This window comes from Myotis brandtii, unplaced genomic scaffold, assembly GCF_000412655.1.
Source record: "Myotis brandtii unplaced genomic scaffold, ASM41265v1 scaffold112, whole genome shotgun sequence".
Taxonomy (NCBI): Eukaryota; Metazoa; Chordata; class Mammalia; order Chiroptera; family Vespertilionidae; genus Myotis; species Myotis brandtii.
In genome coordinates, this window is record NW_005353838.1 from 535,827 (window position 1) to 557,850 (window position 22,024).

General features: G+C 38.9%; 1 protein-coding gene across 1 annotated transcript in view; it reads right to left on the bottom strand.

Annotated features, from left to right (window-relative positions):
• Positions 1-8,977: 8,977 nt before the first annotated feature.
• TTC21B (tetratricopeptide repeat domain 21B) overlaps positions 8,978-22,024 on the bottom strand; it is a 64,172-nt gene continuing 51,125 nt past the window's right edge. Inside the window, exons 25-29 of the mRNA XM_005857718.2 lie at positions 21,084-21,279; positions 15,808-16,032; positions 13,663-13,783; positions 10,907-10,974; positions 8,978-9,494 (exon numbers count right to left, since the gene is read on the bottom strand). Coding sequence (XP_005857780.1) covers positions 9,417-9,494; positions 10,907-10,974; positions 13,663-13,783; positions 15,808-16,032; positions 21,084-21,279 — 688 coding nt within the window. The 3' untranslated portion in view covers positions 8,978-9,416. The remainder of the gene's footprint in view (positions 9,495-10,906; positions 10,975-13,662; positions 13,784-15,807; positions 16,033-21,083; positions 21,280-22,024) is intronic.

Consider the following 22,024-nt stretch of genomic DNA (forward strand, 5'->3'; position numbering starts at 1 on the left):
GCTTATTTAGTTTGATCTTTACAATACTTCAGACCACTGGAAAACGCCTTCAGTAACATTTTAAGATAGTTTGTTCAGTTTATCAACATTATAATCAATCAAAATTGGTGCTGCTAGGGTGGGGGACAGCAAACAAATCCTGAGCTTGCTTTAGTAGGTTTGTTTGTTGTTAGGGTATTTGGATGAAGCGATTCTGAAACAATTTTACATGGATTCCAGGATTGAAGAATTGAACAATACAGTATGTTGAGGTTGTTGGGCCTCAGGGTATCGCTGTAGAAGAATAGACAAGTGAACACTGGGGGAAAACAAGAAAGAACCCTATGGTGATAAATTAGAATCAGTGTAATTTTGTGATTTCTAAAATGCATCATCATGTATTTATACATGTGTGTCATGTATCTGTGCACACAAATATGTATGTGCATAAGTGCGTATATAAGTCTGTATGTACATGCATGTTTTCTATTTGCTGAAAGGATTTAGAAGCAATAACCCTAGTAGCAATGAGCACACTTGGCACTAAATTTCTAACACCATTTCTGTACTAAAGGGACCCAGGGTTCCTGGGAGAAATGGCTGATTCCAGGGCTGGGGCAGGGTATGTCGAAGTTGAACCTGGAGCACTTTGTTATGCTAGAAAGTAGAAAGTGCTAAAAAAAAAAAAAATGATGGGGGCAGTCATAAGGACAGCAGGAGCCAGCTTGAGGCAGCTCCTGTTGGCCAAATCTGAAACAATTTAAGCACTAAAATAATTAAGGACATTAATGAATTATGAGCCATTGGAAAAATAGGAATTCATGACCCCCTGTGATATTAAATGTTAAAGAATAAATAAATGGAGTATATAGAAAGTAAATAATAATAAATAAGCAAGGGCAGGCTGTTGCTTATAGTAAAATGCTAAGGGGCTCCGGCTGGTGGTACATGTGGATAAAATGTTGATGTTAAAATATCCTTTATAATCATCCTGATTAGATCAGGCAAGAATTCATGCTAAGTTAGTGGCCATTTTTGAAGAGAAACAGAATATTTGTATGATCTAAAAGTGTCTCCCCAGAGATTGGTTATTACTTGCCAGGGAGAAAATAGCAACTGTATAGTGAACAAATTGACAGAGTAATCAAAATTAATATCACCAGTGAGGGCAGATGGACACTGTGTCTCCAGATGTGATAGCGCGAGGATGCAGCCTCACTTATATAATATTACGGCCAGGAATGCTCAGTGCAAATTGAGTCATGAGGAAATAGCAGACAAACCCCAAACGGAGACACACTCTACTAAAAATAAAAAGGTGGGGCTGGAAAACTGTCTTCTTCAAAAATAGCTATGTTGTAAAAGACAGAGAAAGGCTGTGGAAACGCTCCAGATTAAACAAGACGGAGGAGACATGACAGGGAAATGCAATACCTGCTCCCAGGGTGGAACCTGGCTGGAGGAAAAGATGCTACAAAGGACATTATTGGCTCAATCTGCAGTGAAGAGTGGTAGATTTAAAAGTATTGCATCTATGGCAAATTTCCTGAAGTCCCTAACTGAACTGTGATTGTACTATAGAATATCCCTATTCTTGGGAACTACACACTGAAGTGCTCAGGTGTACAGAGAAATGCAACTCGCTTTCAAAATGCTCAGAGAAAATATTTTACATGTAGGTGTGTGTATATATGTGTGTGAGTGCACAAATGTATATACCAAAATGTGTATATTTATACACAGAGAAGGCACAAATGAGGTAAAGTATTAGCAAAACTTTAGTATGTGTCTGGGCAAATGGCATGTGGGTGCTCTTTGGACTTTTCCTGTTCATGCAACTTCTGTTAAGTGTGAAATGATTTCCAAATGAAACTTCAAAAAGAAATCAACCAGAAAAGAATTTTCTGTTTTTGTAGGGAAAAAAAATGTTTTATTGGAACTAGAATAATGAATGTTTGCATTTTAAGAAATCTATGAAAACAACAATAGCCAACACACACAAAAAGATATTACACTTCCTAAGGGACAGTAGTAGAGTTATGTGTTTAGCAGAGTGAAGTGACGTCAGGATCTAGATTCGGCTCCATCCCGTTTCTTCCCCGTGCCTCTCGGTGTGGTATGTTTTCAATCATTTTAACTGTGCTCTTGGGTGTTCTCAATATCCTGAATTTTCCTGATTTTCCACATCCCCCTCAAATCATCCTCTGCCATTTGTGACTGAAGCCATTGTGAAAAAATTGGCCAGAAATTTTTCAAGAAATTATATATCAGGGAGAAGCTTTCATTTATTGACTAGAGCCCCTTCAAGTATTTAACTTAAACTGTTTGACAAGAGCATTTATAGTAACTAACTACTTAGCATTTTGGCATATTTTTTCCCCTTTCACTGTTCCTAAGCTTAATGATTTTTTTTTCCAAAGAAAGTATAAACTCTATCTGGGAAACAACACCTATGACCCCAGCCCATTATAAGTGAGAATACTACAGAATACTTCACAGCGCAGTTCTTCCTGTCTCGTGTATTATTTTTAAGGTCCTTACATCATTTACCCATTAAAAATAAAACTAGCCTGCCTTTGGCAGAAACTGAAATAGTAATTACCTTCTTAAAATACCCTTCTGTTTGTTTAAAACAGAGTTTCTTTTACATTGCCAAAAGAATTTGTTTGAAGAAAGATAAAAATAACATGCACAGTATTTGAAAACAGCCTGGTTTAAAGATTGCCATGGAGTCTAAGGTTATACCACTCGGAAGGAAGACATTTCGAACCTGCTCATTACTCAGCTTTCCTCATTTATGGGATCAAATTGCTTTTTTGGGCATTGTGCCAGATTCATTTATGTGCACTGGAAGGCAGACTGTAGTGTAGAGTGAAGCATTTGTCTAGAAAACATCTGGTTCTTAAGAAGAGTATTAAAAGTGGGTAGCACTTTTTTTTGCTCATAACTACGATTTATTATGTTACAGTAACCCCCCTTGTAATCTGGCAGGCCAACTTCCAGCAACCACAACCAGGAACCTGGAAGGTAAGTGAAAAATACCTCAGGGACCAAGGCAAATACAGGCCCCTAAATTCCATGCTTACGAAGGAGCAGTACTGCCCTCAGGTCAAAGTCCGTTTTATTTATTATAAAACTACTGGAGCCTATTAGCATAAGGGCCCCCGAGGTTACCTTCATATATATATTACCTCTTTCTGCAGTTTGTTCCTTTACTCCCTTAACAAAACTCACACATCCCTCTGAACTCTAGTTCTCCTAAATACCACCGGGTCCCACCCCTTTCCTACCCAGGTTTTCCTCTCTCCTATTTCTTATACTTTCAGTTTCTTTCTTTTTCTTTTGCAACTTTTAAAAAAAAAATTAATTTCAGAGAGGAAAGGAGAGGGAGAGATAGAAACATCAGTGATGAGAATCCCCATCAGCTGCCTCCTGCACGCCCCCTACTGGGGATCGAGCCTGCAACCTGGGCATGTGCCCTGACAGGGAATCCAACCATGACCTCCTGGTTCATAGGTCGATGCTCAACCACTGAGCCATGCTGGCTGGGTTATACAGTCATTTTCTATTGGCTTTTCCCATAAATATTATAAGGTGCTCAAGTAGCCTCTATCTTAATAAAACAAAGAAACTTCTTAAATCACTCTGTAACCATCACTCTGTTGCTCCCTAACCTCAGCCCTGGATCTAGCTACACATTTTTCCACACCTTCCATTCACAGGGTTCTCACTAACCTACAAGGAAATTTCAAATTAGAAGAGGGGGTCCCCTTCCTCTAGGGCAGTGGTTCTCAACCTTCCTAATGCCGTGACCCTTTAATACAGTTCCTCATGTTGTGGTGACCCCCAATTTCATTGTTACAAATTGAACATAATTAAAGCATAGTGATTAATCACAAAAAATATGTAATTATATATGTGTTTTCTGATGGTCTTAGGTGACCCCTGTGAAAGGGTCGTTCGACCCCCAAAGGGGTCGCGACCCACAGGTTGAGAACCGCTGCTCTAGGGGAAGGTAGTTGTATGTGCAATACTTGGGAGTGTTGGAATTCAGCTTCCCTCTCCTCTGTCACTGTCCAAGACACACACTGCACAAACACACATTGTGGCCCTGATTTATTTCCGCTGGCTTCTTATTAATTAACTTTGGTAGGATTCTCATTAAAATTGTTGCTAGAATCATGAACTAAACGTGAAGAACCGGTTTTGCTCACTCTTCACTCATTTTGACAAGGGGCCCAGCATCTCTCCTCAGCAATCTGATGTTCTCATGTTATGAGGGCTATTACCACTCCCATTACCATGTTCTGGCAGACTCTATCATCTACTTTCTGAATCTTTATCTCTGACAATTGAAATAAATGAGATTACATTTTGTTTAAATAATTAGTAAAGTGTGGGGTTTAGGAGTTGAAAGAATGCTACCTTTTATTTTCTTCTATTCATTTTTGCTCAGCAAAAAAGCTTTAAAAAGTTAGCAAAGAGCAACTTTGAAAAGCCTATTATGTAAATAAAAAAGGAAAAATAACTTGTTTTTAGTGTATATTTTCATTGCAGTTAACTTACAAAATGGCAAAGAAATAAAAATTCTCAGATAGTTCATCACTCAGATATAACTACTATTAAAAATTATGTTGCCCAGCTAGGGTGGCTCAGTGGTTGAGCATTGACCCATGAACCAAGAGGTCGTTGGTTTGATTCCCAGTCAGGGCACATGCCTAGGTTGCGGGCTCAAAAACTAGTAAGGAGCAGTGGTGTAGAAGGCAGCCAATATGGATGTTTCTCTCTCATCAATGTTTCTATCTCTCTCTCTTCCTCTCTCCAAAATCAATAAATATATTCAAGCAAACAAACAAAAAAACCCCAATAGTCAATTGTGCTGTGAAGGCCTGGGGAGGGGGTGGGAGCAGGTGGAGAGGGTCAATGGGGGGAAAAGGGGAGACATCTGTAATGCTTTTGACAATAAAGATAAATTTTAAAAAGTATAATAAAATAGAAAACAAAAACAAAGAAAAATTTGCTACTTTATCATGTCAACTGATGGTAGATGGCACCAATTCAACGCCAACAGGAATCCCCAATTTGGGGTGTGGTGAAGAAGTAAACTATTCAGTGCAAACAGCTTAACAGCGCTACAGCACACGGCTGTGCAAACAGCATGTCATGGAACTGCTCTGGGATCAGGCAGTGCTGGGGCCAGGCCCTCGGGTGAGGCAGCTCAGCTCTGTTCCACTCTGACGGATGGTCTGCTCTGACCTGACCTGGAGAGATGTCTTTGGCGTTTCATTTAGCTCTAGCCAGGGGAATGCAGTCTCTGGTCTTCTGGGAAGTGTGTTCCCCAAGCTGGCTTACTTTCACAGAAGTCCTTGCCCCAGTCCCTAGTTTGTTCATTCCCATGCACACGAGGGCTGCAAATCTTGCTTAATTGGTCCAAAGGCACTGTCCTGATTGGTCAGAATAGAGCCCCCTCTGGTTGTTTGGAGCTGTGCTGCTCCAATTGGGTGGGGTAACCTCAGTCCTATTGGTTGAAACAGGACTCCAGAAACTCCTTTATAAGGGCTGGCTTTCTGGCAGAACACAGTGCAGGTTCAGTGTGGAGGCAGGCAGTTTGTGTGAGAGGACCCAGTGAGAGATGGCTACTAGGCCTTGCCTTTTTTAAAGCCTAATTATCCACCATGAGCCTTAAAGGGTCTTTTTTTTTTTGTTTTTTCTTTCAGGGTTCACAATCAGCACTAACACTGCTATGTAACCCCGTTTTAAGGCTATTCACTTGTGGTGTATAGACCCAAAGTAGGATACAGTTCCTATCAGTCTTAATTGGTCTTTTGGTTTCCATAATGATTCCATTATCTACTTGTTCAACCTAGCTTCCTCAGCTGTCCATGCATACAACCCTTCCAGAATTCCTCTAGGTTCTTGACTTCTAGGGAAGAAAGCTATTTCCTCTTAGAACCCATGCTAAGTTCAAAGTGCATTAAATTTATAACTGCTTCCTTAGTGGGATGGTAATCAGATCCCACATATATGGAAAATTCTTTCATGTTGTATCCCTCCCCTCTTCATCCTGAGTATAGGTCTCAAAGTCTCAATTAACTTGATTCCTTCAAATAGCAGCTCAGAACAATCTGAGTTCCAGCTTTCCAGAGTGTGCAATCTTGGGCTCGTCATATAAAGCATGGCCATAAACCAAGCCTTAGTGAACAAGAAAAACATCAGAGATTAGTTACGTGCTGAACACAATGTTTAAAAAGGGGGGTATGATACAAAATGATAGGATGGTTACTTCAGATTGTGCGACTGGATATGAACATGGCCTCTGAGGAGGTGATAGACTGATACCTGAACAGAAGAATAAGCCTAGAGTGGAGACAGGAAGAGGGGTAATGGGAGAGAAGTCCAAATAGAGGTTAAGGCAAAACCATGTTTGAGATGGATGAAATGAGATTATGCATGTAAGAGTGCAATATAATGTTTGGTGGAGGGAATGGGGAGAAGAGAGGGAGAGAGAGATAAGTGAGGGAGTGAGGGAGGCATGTAGAGAAGAAATGAAATGTGTGGGGAAGGAGGGAATGACAATCCTGAACCCGTGGAGGCTGTGCTCTGTAGGGGAACTTATCCTCCTCCTCTTACCTTGGACTGCATTTTCTCTTTTCTTTCTGAAGGTTCTTCTCAGTTGCAATTACTACTTGGTCCTGTTCCATTTATAATAAATACGTAGAGCTACTATTTATTCAGAGCTTAAGTGAATCAGATTCATTAGAGGTTTTATGCATGTTTTCATTTAATCCTTACAACAACCTGAGGCAGGTTATTATCCTTATATGCTTCTCTATGGGTGAGAGAGCCTAGGTAACTAAAGAAAGATGAAACATCTAGTAGTGGTAGAGCCAACATTCAAACCTAGGCTTGTCTGACTTCATATCACGTTTTCCACAGCTCCGCTGCTCTGCTGTGCACTTCAACTTCTCCTTGACAGTTTCTACATTAGTAACACTCCATTCAGTTCATCTGGTTCCTCATTTCTTACCTATCCCTGTGACAGAACACTTAGTTTCATCTGCTAGCCAGATGTAGACATAAGAATTTTTCTTACAGACACAGTCTCTCTTACTTAGGAAAAGTATCTTAATACAGGAATTAGAGCATAGGCTTTGAAATTGTGTGCACCAGTATGGAATCCAGGTTCTGACACTTTCTCTGTGACCTTGGGCAAATCATGTAGTTTGAGCCTCATCTTCCCCATCTGAAATCTAAGAATATTATTTCTCTGGAGAGCTGAGTGAGAATTAAAAGACAGAATTTAAGGAAAGTTCCTAGAATGGTATGTGACAATGGCAGGTGCAAAGTAAAGGGCTGCTTAAGAAACAAAAACAAACTCTTCATTTTACAGATAAGGGAAGCTGATTTGGAAATGTCTTGCTGGGAGAACAGATGTTTTACTTTCTCTATCCAATTTCCACGATTCTAGTATTCCATAATGCAAGTTCACTGGAACTGCTAAAGCTATTCTGTTATATGAGGTCCTAAACAATGTCTATTCAGACAGAAAGATAATTTTTTTCCCTGAGTTACAGAGAAAGAGATAATCTACCTCAGTTCTAGAACTGCAAACAGGAATAATAATACCTTTACTATAGGGCTGTGAGGATCAAATGTAATAAGACATGTGAAAGTGTTTTAACAGATACAAAATGCTTCATAAATTTTTTTGTGAATTTTAAAAAACTGAATTTTTTTTTTTAAGGATTGCTCTTTTTTTTTTTTTAAATATATTTTATTGATTTTTTTACAGAGAGGAAGGGAGAGAGATAGAGAGTCAGAAACATTGATGAGAGAGAAACATCGATCAGCTGCCTCCTGCACACTCCCCACTGGGGATGTGCCCGCAACCCAGGTACATGCCCTTGACCGGAATCGAACCCGGGACCTTTCAGTCCGCAGGCTGACGCTCTATCCACTGAGCCAAACCGGTTTCGGCAAAAACTGAATTTCTTGGGTTGGCATTGGTTAATAAAATGTTATAGTTTTTAGGTATACAAAACTATAAGATATCATCTATATATTGTATTGTGTATTTACCACCCCAAGTCAAGTCTCCTCTTATTATTAAACTAGAAGGCTGGTGCATGAAATTCGTGCATGGGTAGGCCTGGCTGGCAATCAGGGCCAATCTGTGGGGCGACCAGCGGGGAGAGGGGGCGGGGGACCCTGCTGGTACCCACTTGGCTGGCCTGGGGCCTGTGGGCTGGGGGCAGCTCCTGCATTGAGCGTCTGCCCCCTGGTGGTCAGTGCACATCATGGCGACCAGTCATTCTGCCATTCGGGCTTTTATTATATTGGATATTTTCATGAAATGGCATAAATGAAATGTAGGTGAAATAGAATGATTAGAACGTTATAAGATATAACGAATTAAAAGGACTTCGGAAAATTGGAGAATAGATCAGACACAAGAGAATTTAACTCAAAAGAAATAAACATAGGACATTTAAAGAAGAGCAGCAAGTGACCTGAAAATAATATGTTTACTAAAAATGCAAATAAAATTGAAGACTGCTTATTACATTTTTACACAACTGGAAAAGATGTAGACAACAATTTTTTAAAAAAATGCTAAGGATTGCATTTACTAAGATCAGGTTAAATTTATCATCAAGGGTGAGAACTGCTCTGTCAGAGTGGTGTGGGATAGTGGCTGAAATAACACCAGGAGGCCTAGTCTTTGGACAAAGGTTAAATACTGCTACAAAGGTTTACCACTTAAACTGATTTCAGGTACTGATTATTTCTTAAGATCACACTGGCAGTGAGAGCAGAAAGAATGAGCTTAATAAAGGGAAAGGGAACTCACACTCTTTATGTTTTTCCAAAATGATTTTTTTCTAGGAAAGCCACATTTTCTGCAACAGTACTCATAACATTCCAGACTGCAGGGGAAGCTCACCCTAATGAAGCAAAACTTACCGTGTCTTTTGAGTGCCAAGAGGAATACAAACCATACATTTCTAAAATATTTATTAAAATATATATATTTTTCTTAAGTTATTTACAAGAAAATTTGTTCAGATATTTGAAACAAACAAAGTTACAAAAAATTTTAATGGAGAATAGTTTCATTTTAAATATATTTCCTGGAGTAAAGAACTCATATTCCTTAGAAAAGACATAGGATACTTAATTACCTAACTGTTAATAAAATATTCTTTATATAAATGGGTTATAATCTTTACCACAAAGACATCAAATCTGCATCTACTCATTCACCCTCTCCCTCAGAAAACACCCATTTGCTATAGCATTTCTCTATATGCAATAGCAGCCTCTGCTGGAGAAAGAAAAGAATGCTTGTATTACAAAAAATTAGCTCAAACCTATTTTGAACTGGAAGAATGCAGATCCATTTCCCACTTAACCACCAATCTAAATTAAAATAATTTTCAAGGTCTTAAAGATGTGCGAGCCTTATCAAGTATATCCTTCCTTATTTTTGGATAAGTTGGATGTGCTTCAAGAACCTGTAAAAACAGAGAGCAAAAAATAAAAACAAGACAAAAAGCACAAGAACTTGTAATTATCCAGAACTGGAGAACTACAAAACTTACATGTAATGAACATTACAGTTGAGATTTCATTATATTAAAACAGCAAATATAATTGCAATTAAAAAATGTTGTGATGAGATGTGACATGAAGATTCATTCATATTACTAGTAATTAGATGAAAACAGTAGTATATGAATACTGCATGTGGAAAATACAACAAATACAATTACTTCCTTAATAGGTCAGTTGCAGAAAACAACTACGTATCAATAAATTAAGATATTTTTAAAATTTAACTATTATACATAATATTTAATGAACCTTTAGAGAATTATTTTTTAAAATATTTTTTATTGATTTCAGAGAGGAAGGGAGAGGGAGAGATAGAAACATCAATGATGAAAGAGAATCACTGATTGGCTGCCTCCGGCATTCAACCCCTACCAGGAACCAAGCCTGCAAACAGGGCATGTGCCCTTGACAGGAATTGAACCCAGGACCCTTCAGTCCGCAGGCCAACACTTTATCCACTGAGCCAAACCAGCTAGAGAATTATTTTTAACCAGGAGTACACATCAGATTTACCTGGAGTGATTTTGGAACATACAAAATTCCAGAACTACTGAGTCTAGAATTGGGGAGATACTCATTAAAAAAAGACCAAAATCCACAAATGATTCTAATGTACAACCTTATATTAATGTACAAACTTAACCTTAATGTGAACTACTGGTTTACAGAGAGACTCAATAATCAATAGCAATCGCTGAAACCAAGTATTGACTCTAAGGATGCTGACACAGCATTTGGGATAAGGGACATTACGTAGCTCTTTTCTAAGGAGCTTTCCTGGGAGCTTCTAACAATGCTTAATGTAATGTTTTATGTGGAATATCAACAGGACAATGTTCATACAAAGAAACTGCAAATTCTAAAACTCAACATATTTGTCATTTCAGTAAGGGATCACTTAATAGGGGATCAATCACAGAAATGTAATCAAATGACTTCTACATCACAGAAATATCTCTTATGTCTAACTTATAAGTCTGAATTCTCTATTAACCAGACTTAGACACAGTCACAGAACTTCTATTCAGAACAATAAAATGACCTGGAGCACCTATAACAATGCTCAAATATCTTCTAACTTAAAGACAATGTTTTATTTCACTTGCTTCTCGTCTGGCCTCTGTATTTAAAATGGAAATAAACATTGTATAATTTTTCATTGTATAACTTTGGTAACTGTCCAGAATGTATTTGATAAGTCATTTAACTAAAATAGTACACTCTCTACCATATTCTTATATAGCTTGAAGTTAATTAAAAGTAGGAAATTGTGCATCTAAAAAATTTTAAGAAATCTAAATTTAAGTGTTACCTGGTGACATATGTCAATTGCATCCACATATCTTTTCGCTTTTAAGTAATTAAATGCCAGTTTGTACCCTGTTAAGACAAAAACAACAACCCATAATAATATAGTACTATTTATAGAGCACACTGCTAGTATAACCCCCTTTTTTGCCTCCTTTATGTACTTACTTATTAGAGAACCTAGAGGCTGGTGACTGCACTGAGAGAGATGTGATGAAATAACAGAAAGTGGAGTGACATGAAAGGAGAACAGGTAGGAAAGAAAATGAAGTTGGAAAAAGGACCACAGTGAATACACTTTTGGGTTAGGAGACTGTCATCCCACCAGTGTGATTCTGTAACTTACAGACTACAGTAAAAACTCATCCTAGGACAGTAAATGATAACAGCAATTCAGTTATACAATATAGATTTACTCAGCACTAAAACACCAGGCAGACTGGTTCCTACAGTCATGAAGTTTACATCCTATGTGGAAAGACAGCACATTATTAAAACAATTATGTAAGTGAATGAATAATTTCAAAACTGAGATAGATGCTATGAAAGAAAGGTACAGGCCAAATGAGCTATAATGAGAAACCTGGTAGGGGAGAGGGTGGTGTCAGGCAACATTTGAAATCTGAAGGAGGCATGAACTGAGCCAAGAGGGTGTGAAGGGAGACCACTTTCAGGACGAGGGAACTGTGCGTATAAAGAACACACAGGAACCAAAGGGACCTAGAGGACGTGGTGAGAGGGCAGAGCAGGTGGGAGAGTGGCCCAGAACAGAGTAGATTCGTCAGCAGATATCCCACATTATTGATGAGTAGCAATTATCACAATTACTGATACCGAAATGTCATGTTTCAAATGTCGAACATTTAGAAAAAAGTGTTATTTAAAAAAAACATTATTTTTAAAATTTTTATTTTTTAAATTTATTTTTACTGCTGAAAATATTACAACTATCCCCCCCTTTTCACCATTGACCCCCTCCATCCTGCAACCGCCCCACCCCCAGGCCTATACCACTCTACTCTCTGTGTCCATGCGTTATGCATATATGCATATAATTCTTTGGTTAATCTCTCTGCACCCACCCATGCCTTTCCTCTGAGATTTATCAGCCTGCTCTTGGGCTCTAATCAAAGTACCAAAATACAGTTTCAGAATTTCAAAATATGTTTGAAAAAAATAACTGGCTAATCTAGTCACATATGAAAGTGCGCACACGCACACATGCAGGCACACACAGAACTGTCCTAGATGCAAACAGTAAGCTTCAGAGAGGTAAACTTGGTATCCTTACAAAGAAATTCTAAAATGGACTAATAAAGAGAGTTTGTGACATTTAAAATGGAAAACAATTTAAGATGCCATGCCAAACACACTTTACATGGAAACTAGAGCCCAAAACACCTATATTTAACTTCTGACTTCCTGACTAGGTTTGAGACCTTAGCCAAGTCATCTGAGCTGTCCATTTCAAGCTTCCTCATCTAAAAAATAGGATAATAATTTTTCGCTCTTAGGATAATTTTAAAAGCAAAAAAGCTTTAAAAAATTTTAGAACTGCCCCTAGAGGCGTTGCAGGTGTGGCTGCCGTGTCGCGCCTGCGTCATTAGGCGGCAGAGAGCAGAGAGGCTCGCCTACGCCCAGTGTCCTGGCCGTGGCGCCTGGATGGTTGATGGCCTGACACGGAAAAAAAAAATTTTTTAGAGCACCACAGAAATACTTGCAAAAATCTTTTTTTCTGTGAAAATACTAAGTTAGAAGTACGAAGTTTTAATGTTGAAAGAAACTTGATAGGTTACCTTGTTAAAAATTTTTAGAAAAAAAACAAAGGACTAAAAATGGCACACACACAAAAAAATGGAAGCTGCATTAAACCTGCTAAGCTTATAAGAATTCGACCTTCTATAATTAGGGGAAAAACGAGAGAGAGAGGGAGGGAGAGAAAGGGGGAGAAGAGAAGGGAGGGAGGGTAACACAAATGACATGAACAGCCTAGTGACTGTCAGATAACCTGAGAATGGGTGTGAAGGAAAAACATGAATGTGTTCTTCTCTTGTTGGATCTCACTTCCGGGTGCCCTTCCTGGTGACAACACTGAAGCATGAATCCCATGGAAAGAATATGACCACATTAAGGATAGCCTGACAAATGGAAATGTGGCCTGAATTATTAAGATGGCAGGCAGGTTGGAGGAGTTGGATGCAATGACAATGCTAAGGAAGAAACTGAAGAATTAATTGAGAGCCTCTGAGAAATGTTTACTCAAGAAGTCTAAAAAATACAAAGATGGCACAATGAAAGAACTAAGGACAAGTTTGAATCTTAGGAAATGACACTTAATAAATATTAGTAGCTAATAATTTATTGTGAATATAAAATTTATTCTTCAGAAGGACTGGCAAAAGAAGTAAGCTCTTAATGTGCATTTTGTTCTTAAAAAAGGAAGTCTAATGCATTTACATGAATATCTCTATATATAAAAGCCTAAGTGACCAAACGGCTGGTTGACCCATCGCTATGACACGCACTGACCACCAGGAGGCAGACGCTCAACACAGGAGCTGCCCCTGGTGATCAGTGTGCTCCCATAGCCAACCTCCCATGGCCGGCCAACCCTCCTTCCCCCAGGCCGGCCCTGATGGGCCCCGATCACCGGCAGACCAAGGGACCCCACACGTGCACGAATTCATTCACTGGGCCTCTAGTTTACAAATAAAACCCAGGTTTCCTGTAAAAACCTAGTGTCTAATTTGTTAAACTCACCTATTGCTGGATTTGTCTGATTGCCATGTTTCCATGCCATCTCATAGTTTAAGGCAGCATCTGTATACGTTTGCTCTTTTTCCATTATGTAGCCCATATATTCATAAGCTTTGCAGCAAGACTAAAGAAAAATGAAAGTTGTATCAATAAACTAAGCTCCATACCACTAAGATTTTATGAGGTGCTTATGACCATAGAGGTCACCCATATTAACTAATTTATATGGCACATAAAACAATGGTTTTCAACCTCATCTACACAATCAAATGATCTAAAGAATTTAATAAAAGATTTTGAGGCCAAGCCCCCACCTCAACCTGGAATCAGAATTTTTGGGTGAGAAGGGGATTTGTATTTTATTCATATACATGAAAACATTTTATTGTGAATAATTTCAACACACAAATATAGAAATGACAGTGTAATGAACCCTATGAATCCACATCTTCAACAATGAACTCATAGCTAATATTGTTTCACCTCTATCCCCCACAATTGTCCTTCTGTATTATCAGATAAACACTCAGATATTGTCATTTCATCCATAAGTATTTTATTATGCTTCTTTAAAAATAAGAACTTTCTTTAAACATAACCACGAACCATGAACCACAACTTGTCACACCTAAATGTAACAGCTTGACATCACCAAGTATCCAGTCACTATTGAAATATCAATGGCCTCAATATAATTTTTGTTTGTTAGGATGAGAATCAAAATAAGGTTCACTCATTGCCATCTGACATGACAGGATGGCCTAGTGTCATTTTGTACATTTCCTGTCCTAGATTTGGATGATCTCCATTTTTAAATTACATAATTCAAGATTTCTGAGGTCTAGCTCGTGAATCTTACGCTTCCAGTATTGACAAGCCTAACCAGCAGGGCTGAGCCTCTACGTAGCCATCACCTTCAGTGATGCAATGAATTGCTGTCAGTGTTCTGGCAAACTGGAACTCTTGGCATGAAATCAGCCATTTGATAGTTTTACTTTTTCAAAGCCTCTTAATGAGCACTCTCTTGTTTTTCAAGGCAACATAACTTAAACTTAGATGTATAAATTATAAGTTGATAAAGGCTTGATATTTTAGGTTTTTAAAGTTCCTAAGAAAATAACTGAGTAGTATCAGGTGATCTCTTTAAAAAACAAATGATCCATTTTGTAATCTAATTTGCTTGAAGAGAATAAAACATTGATTTTCTGTGATTAAAGATTTGAAATAACTGATATGAATGTGTAAAGATAAATACCTCCAAGTTTCTAAGATGAGTACAAATAAGTCTCAACAAATAGTAAATTCTTAACTTTAAAAAATGTTTTATTGAATAAGACATCCTTTTTGTGTATGTGTGATTAAACACCAAAATGCACTAAGTAAAGAGCCTTAAATTCTAAGGATTTTAAGATTTTCAATTTCATACCTAAAGATAAGGACTGCCCTGACCGGTTTGGCTCAGTGGATGGAGCGTCGGCCTGCGGACTGAAGGGTCCCAGGTTCGATTCCAGTCAAGGGCATGTACCTTGGTTGCGGGCACATCCCCAGTAGGTGGTGTGCAGGAGGCAGCTGATCGATGTTTCTCTCTCATTGATGTTTCTAACTCTCTATCCCTCTCCCTTCCTCTCTGTAAAAATCAATAAAATATATTTTAAAAAATTAAAAAAAAGATAAGGACTTATTAAACAAATCGTATTAAATGCTGAAAAGACTTTTCCCCACAAAGTATGTTATACACAGTGGATTCTGATTCTGTGGGAAGCCATGCAGCTGCAGCACAGTCATCGGGTATTTCTTAACAGGAGGGATGGATGCCCGCAATTAATTCTGCGATTTTCATCAGTTCTGAGATGGCATGGGCAATCACAGGCAAATACTTGACATTCCAAAACACTGTCTATAAGTAGGGCACACTACAGCTGAAAGTTAAAACTGTATAAATCTGTGTTTTTTATATTTATTTTCAAGGGCAAATGGTTTCTTTCTTATTATTAATGTTGGTTTCCTGATTGTGGTAAGAAAAACATTGAGTTTTCAAAAAACACACACAGGAATCCTTAGAAATGGACCAACACTCTATAATAGCCTATTTTAGAAGGCTTATACAATAAAGGTTAACAATGATTGTTTTACCCCTCAATTGACTACCTTATTATGATGCAGGCATCGCTTTAACAGTTCTTCTGCCATGTCGTATTTGGCCGACTGAATATAAATATCAGCAAGTAGCAGCCAGCTCCTCTCAAAATCCTCAGCATCAACAGGATTCCAGTTCATTTTCGCAATTCGCTTCAGCTGGTTTCTGGCTCGTGGAGTCTGTTTCAGGATCATATAAGCTGTTGCCATTCCCAAAAGTGCTGGAATATGATCCTTCTGTAAGAAAATCAAACTTTAGACCCTCAGATACACAAACATAAGTAAATGCCCTATATTTAAAAGGAAAACACATGGAAAGTAGCAAGTGCCACAGAATATGGATTCTATTTCTGGCTCCACACAGATAACTGTCATAGGGTCATGAATTAACACATCAGGTAAGCTCACCCTACCATGTAGAAGTTGGGTGAGGTGCTGCTTGGTTAAGATAATTCAATAAATTTGCAGATGCCACAACCACACAATCCCAGACAATTTGGGTGACTCAGTCTTTAATGGGATTGCCTGGCTGTTTTGGTTTTGCACAGATACAAGAAAATAAGATCCTATTTCAGTGGAATCCTGACTCAACATTTGCATTTTGACTCCTTCATTCTTTCATCTGTAAAAAGGAATAACAATGATTTACCCGCAATGATAGTCCTTATCTATATTGACTTACTTTATTACCCCTTTTCTTTCCCTTCTCATTTTCATTTTATTCAACAGCCTCTTCTCCCAAGAAAGTTCAATCAATGAAATGTTATAAATAAGGCATGCAATTAGTCATGTGGAAATTATATAAAATAAACTCATTTTAAAACATGCTTTTATAGAGTTTTGATATTTTGCATGAGTTCAAAAGGAAAAAAACAATGTAGTTAATCTGGCCTCCCATTCCTTATAATAGAATTTGCAGAATTTAGAAATTTCTTCTGTTTTGTGTGGTAAAATTCTACGTGATTGCTATTATAGTGAGATGTTAGTGTATAGTAGATGATAAAATACAGATGCGCTGAGAGACAGCAGGTTTAGGTGAGCCGTAAGAAACAGGATAGCAGAGTAGTAAAACGTTCAATGCCCAACATGACCATGGTTGGAAGTCAGAAATAACCTGGATTAAAGAAGGTGACTCATCAGAGCTTGATGAACACAGCTTTTTAAGAACATAAAATATCCCTGGCTCTAATTTTATGTCTTTCAATAAACTTCCAATATGTAACTTGTTCTCATTAAAGAGTGACAAAAAGGTTTTATTTGAGTGTCAAATCCACCCAACTGGCAGTAAATTCTGAAGCTGTGTGTGGGATGTTATCAGTTACCGAGCCTCGTCCTCACCCTCACCCCATGTGGCGTAGAGGGGAAAGAAAATAGAGGCCGGCTATGAATTTGTCAGTCAGATCCTAGGACAGCTCACAAAGAGAAGGACCCTGTAAGAATGTCCAGATCTTTTCACATACTAAACATATCCCCCACTACACATTTAAAAATAAACCCTCTGATTTTAAAATCACACACCAAGTTTGATTAGAATGAATAAATTCCTCACAGCTTGATCACGGCTGAGTGAACCCAATAATAGTTTCTAAAACTGCAAATCTGCCCTGGCCAGTGTTGCTAATGGTTACAGCATCGGCCCTTGCACCAAAAGGCCTGATTCCCAGTCAAGGGCATGTACCTGAGTTTTGGGTTCACTCCCCACCCTGGTTGAGGCAACCAGGCAATGTGTCTCTTTCACACTGTTGTTTCTCTGTCTCTCTCTCCTCCTCTCTCCCTCCCTTCCACTCTCTCTGAAAAGCAATGGAAAGAATATCTTCAGGGGAAGATTAACAAAAATAAAACTGCAAATCTGAGTTATAACCCCGGCCTCAGACCCAAGATGTCTCTCTGGTGCAGACATCCTAATGCATTTGGCCAGCTCCCCTCTCTCATGCTCAGCAGCAACACTTTGGATGACAAAGGACAATACAGCTATGTTATAAACAACATGCTTTTATGGTTCAAGGTGATGGAATGAAAGCCAGTGGAAGCACTGCTGTGCTTAATGTTTTTTCCTCCATTTCCTCCCACGATTCCTGGTGCATACCTCTTTTTCAATCAATCTGAATGTTGCAGTGCTGTGAACATGCCGTTTCCCTGCCTCCCTGTCTTTGTTCCTATTTCCCCTTACCCTGCAATGCACTTTCTCCATCTCTGCCTGTGAAAATGCAATTTATGCTGCTTCTTCTTACATCATACCTTCTCCACAAAAGGGCCTCCCAACTCTACTTATATTGTTTCCTACAGCACTTTTATTTGCAACTCTAGGACAGAATGTCATAAATTTTTTGTACCACAGTCAGTATGCTTACCTCATGGCCCCTAGATTATAAGAAACTTGAAGAAAAGGAGCTATACTTTGCTTAACTTTGTGACTCCCATTGTGCTTAGTACCATACTCACTGGCTGCTTAATCAATATTCATTATAGTTAATATTAGAGGCCCGGTGCACGACATTTGTGCACTGGGGGTGGGGGTGGGTCCCTCAACCCGGTCTGCACCCTTACACAGTCGGGGAGCCCTCAGGGGATGTCCAACTGACCGCTTAGGTCCACTTCCGCGGGGAGTGGGCCTAAGCCGCTGTTGGACATCCTTAGCGCTACCGCGGAGGCGGGCTGCTGCACTCGCCAGCCATCAGCCCAGCTTGTGGCTGAGCAGCACTACCCCTGTGGGAGCACACTGATCACCAGGGGGCAGCTCCTGCATTGAGTGTCTGCCCCCTGGTGGTCAGTGTGCATCATAGCGACTGGTCATTCCACCATTTGGTCGATTTGCATATTACCCTTTTATTATATAGGATATGCAGCCTATGAGTTAAAAGAAAAAAGTGCAAGATAAAATTTGTTGCTTATGAAACTTCAGTTCACACACCAGTCTTTGGACAGTTCAGTCAGTAAACAGATTTGAGGAGAGTATATAACTAATCACATATGTAAGAATGAAAAAAAAATATTGTAGTCTCACCTACATAAAAACTGATCATCTTTCTAGGAAATAGCTGTGATGTCACTTGCTGCTTTTGTGTTCTTTCTCAGATCCCACAGTTTAAACTCTGATTACATTCAGGGATGGGGAACCTTTTTTTTTGCCAAGGGCGATTTGGATATTTATAACATCATTCACAGACCATACAAAATTATCAACTTAAAAATTAGCCTGCTATATTTATCCAAACTTTTAATTAACTCACCCGTAATGCCTTAGTAGGGCCAGACCAAATGATTTTGTGGGCCTTATGTGGCCCGCGGTCCAGATGTTCCCCACCCCTGCATTACATGCTAGGATGCTCCTTCACATTCGGTGGCTGTGACACCTTACTTGAAATGGTGCTTCATCATGTTCTTACACATTTTCTTGGTCTGACATGACAGTCCTATTTCTGGTCTCAGTTCAGTCAGCCACTGTCATCACCTGCTGCCTCACAGCCAATTCCAATGAGCACAACCCCAGGGAACATTACTTCAACGGCAATAGAAGGCTCTGCTCCAGGATGGGGCTGCTGCTGATGTTATCTCGCTGTCTGTTCCAAGGGTGGCTTAGATGGTAATACAGTGCCACCTACGACACTTGGAACCAAATAGCAAATGGGGCTATGGGTTTCCCCAAATCCCTTCAGGGTCTGGGAGGTAGGGGGAAAGGGTCACAGTGGGGGTCCTTGGTGGTTTATTGTTACCACAGTGACTTCTGAACCACAAGAAAACACAGCAAAACTCTGTAAATCTTATGACAGACACAAACTTACGAGTGGCCTGCAACATTATCGAGTGAAGAACATGAAACCTAATGAGTATGCTTTGAACTAGTGGGGTGGGTGCCTAGAGTTCCTTCCTTAATATCAAGTAATTAAAGAAATACAGTACCACTTGAGGAAAGGAAAATAGAACACCAGAGAATGAGAAGGACGGTGGGTCTGAGTGGGGAAAAGAGGAAGCCTTTAATATAATAATAATAATAACAATAATAATGATGATGTAGGAATTATTTCAGTGTTGCTAGAGATCAATGTCATTATTTGCATGATACAGGTTGTCAGTATTGATCTCACTTAGCCTTACATTTGGAAAATTTTCAAATTCACGTAAGTGAAAAGGTGAGCAATGCAGGCAGCCAGGTGTTTATTTTCCCTTAGTAACTTAAGCTAGGCCAGGGGTGGGCAAACTTTTTGACTCGAGGGCCACAATGGGTTCTTAAACTGGACCGGAGGGCCGGAACAAAAGCATGGATGGAGTGTTTGTGTGAACTAATATAAATTCAAAGTAAACATCATTACATAAAAGAGTATGGTTTTTTTTTTTTTTTTTTTTTATTCATTTCAAACGGGCCGGATCTGGCACGGGGGCCGTAGTTTGCCCACGGCTGAGCTAGGCTACATCAACAACACAGGACTTCTCCAGGGATAAAGCTGTTCCCTAGAGAATTAATTTATGCCCTTTCAAAGAATTTCCTTTCTCCAGAATTCACCATCCTAACAGTGATAAACACATAAAAACAGTGACAGTGTCTCTCTGGAGACAAAGGTACACTGTGTCAATTTATGCCAAACTATATACCTAATTAAAAAAAAATATTGAATTTTATAGAGAGAAAGGACGGTGGGTCTGAGTGGGGAAAAGAGGAAGCCTTTAATATAATAATAATAATAATAATAACAATAATAATGATGATGAAGGAATTATTTCAGTGTTGCTAGAGATCAATGTCATTATTTGCATGATACAGGTTGTCAGTATTGATCTCAAGGAAAGGAGAGGGAGAGAGAAACATTGATGTGAGCGGAACATTGATCAGCTGTCCCCCTGAATGCCCCTTTCCGGGAATTGAGCATGCAACTCGGGCATGTGCCCTGACTGGGAATCAAACCAGGGACCCCTAAGTGCATTTGATAATGCCCAATTAACCAAACCACACCGACCAGGGCTATATGCCTAATTTTTAATACTAGTAAGTAATTAATTCAATTTTCAGAAAACAAACAACTAATCAAAACACATATTTCTATACCATCATCTATATATATAAAGGCCAAGCAACTGGAATGACCAGGAGGCTGGCCAACCTCCTGCGGCCCCTCCCCCGTGCCAGCCCAGCTCCCTGATCCCCCCTATCCCGATCAGGTGTGGGGACGGCCGACCTCCCATGGTCCCCTCCAGCCCCCGCAGGTGGACTGTACGCCCCCCATGCACAAATTCGTGCACCAGGACTCTAGTAGAAACATAACATAAGAAGATGAAAAAGAAGATCTACGAACCTCAGATGTTGCTATTTCGGTGAAGGTATTCAATGCTTGCTCAACATTAGATTTCTGCTTGGTAGCCATCAGGCAATAGTTCTCCAGTACTCGAAGCTGTACGTGACCCTCAGCAGTCTGAGGTTTTAGTTCTTTAAGGAGTTTTTCTGCCGTTCTTACTGCTAATTGCATAGACTCTTGCTTCTCAGTTGAATTACTGTATTCAATGAAAAATAAATCTCTTATATCTGCTACTCACAAAGTCAAATTCATTGAGAATGAAATGAGATCTAGGGTACATATGGTTTCTTTTTTTGTCATCAATTTATAAGTAATCCTTTTGAAGAATATCACTCATTTTCTTCTAGTACAAAGCACAGTTATAAAGTGTTTTCTAAACAAAATTAATATAGATTCAATAAAATACCATTAAACATTTATTCACTCTAATGTGAAGATAAAATTTGGACAATATCTACATGTGGTATTATCATTCCAGCTAATATAAAACTAGAATTAAGAATAAGTAGAATTATCCTATTATCAGTGGTGTACCTATTCAGAAAAAGAAAAGAGGCAGCAAAAAGTAACTAACATCACTGAAGCACCTACTATGTGTTAAGTACTGGATTATGTCATTCAATCTATGTTGAATCCATTTTATATGTGAGAAAACTAAGGCCTAAACAGGTGAAATAATTTGTCAAAGGTCACACAGCTAATAAATGGTAAAACTGGGATTTGAATCTAAGTTTGTCAGACATATAAAAAGTCTATTTTATTTTCCTCACTCAGTTCCTTATCAGATGCTTAGAAACTATATATCTGTCAAAGGGTTGTAAATTGTAAGTGCAATGACAGTTTAAATATGTACTAGCATTTTTATTTTTTAAACACATATCCACACCCAGCTCTCTCTCTCTCTCTCTCTCTCTCTCTCTCTCTCTTCCTTTTCCTTCTTT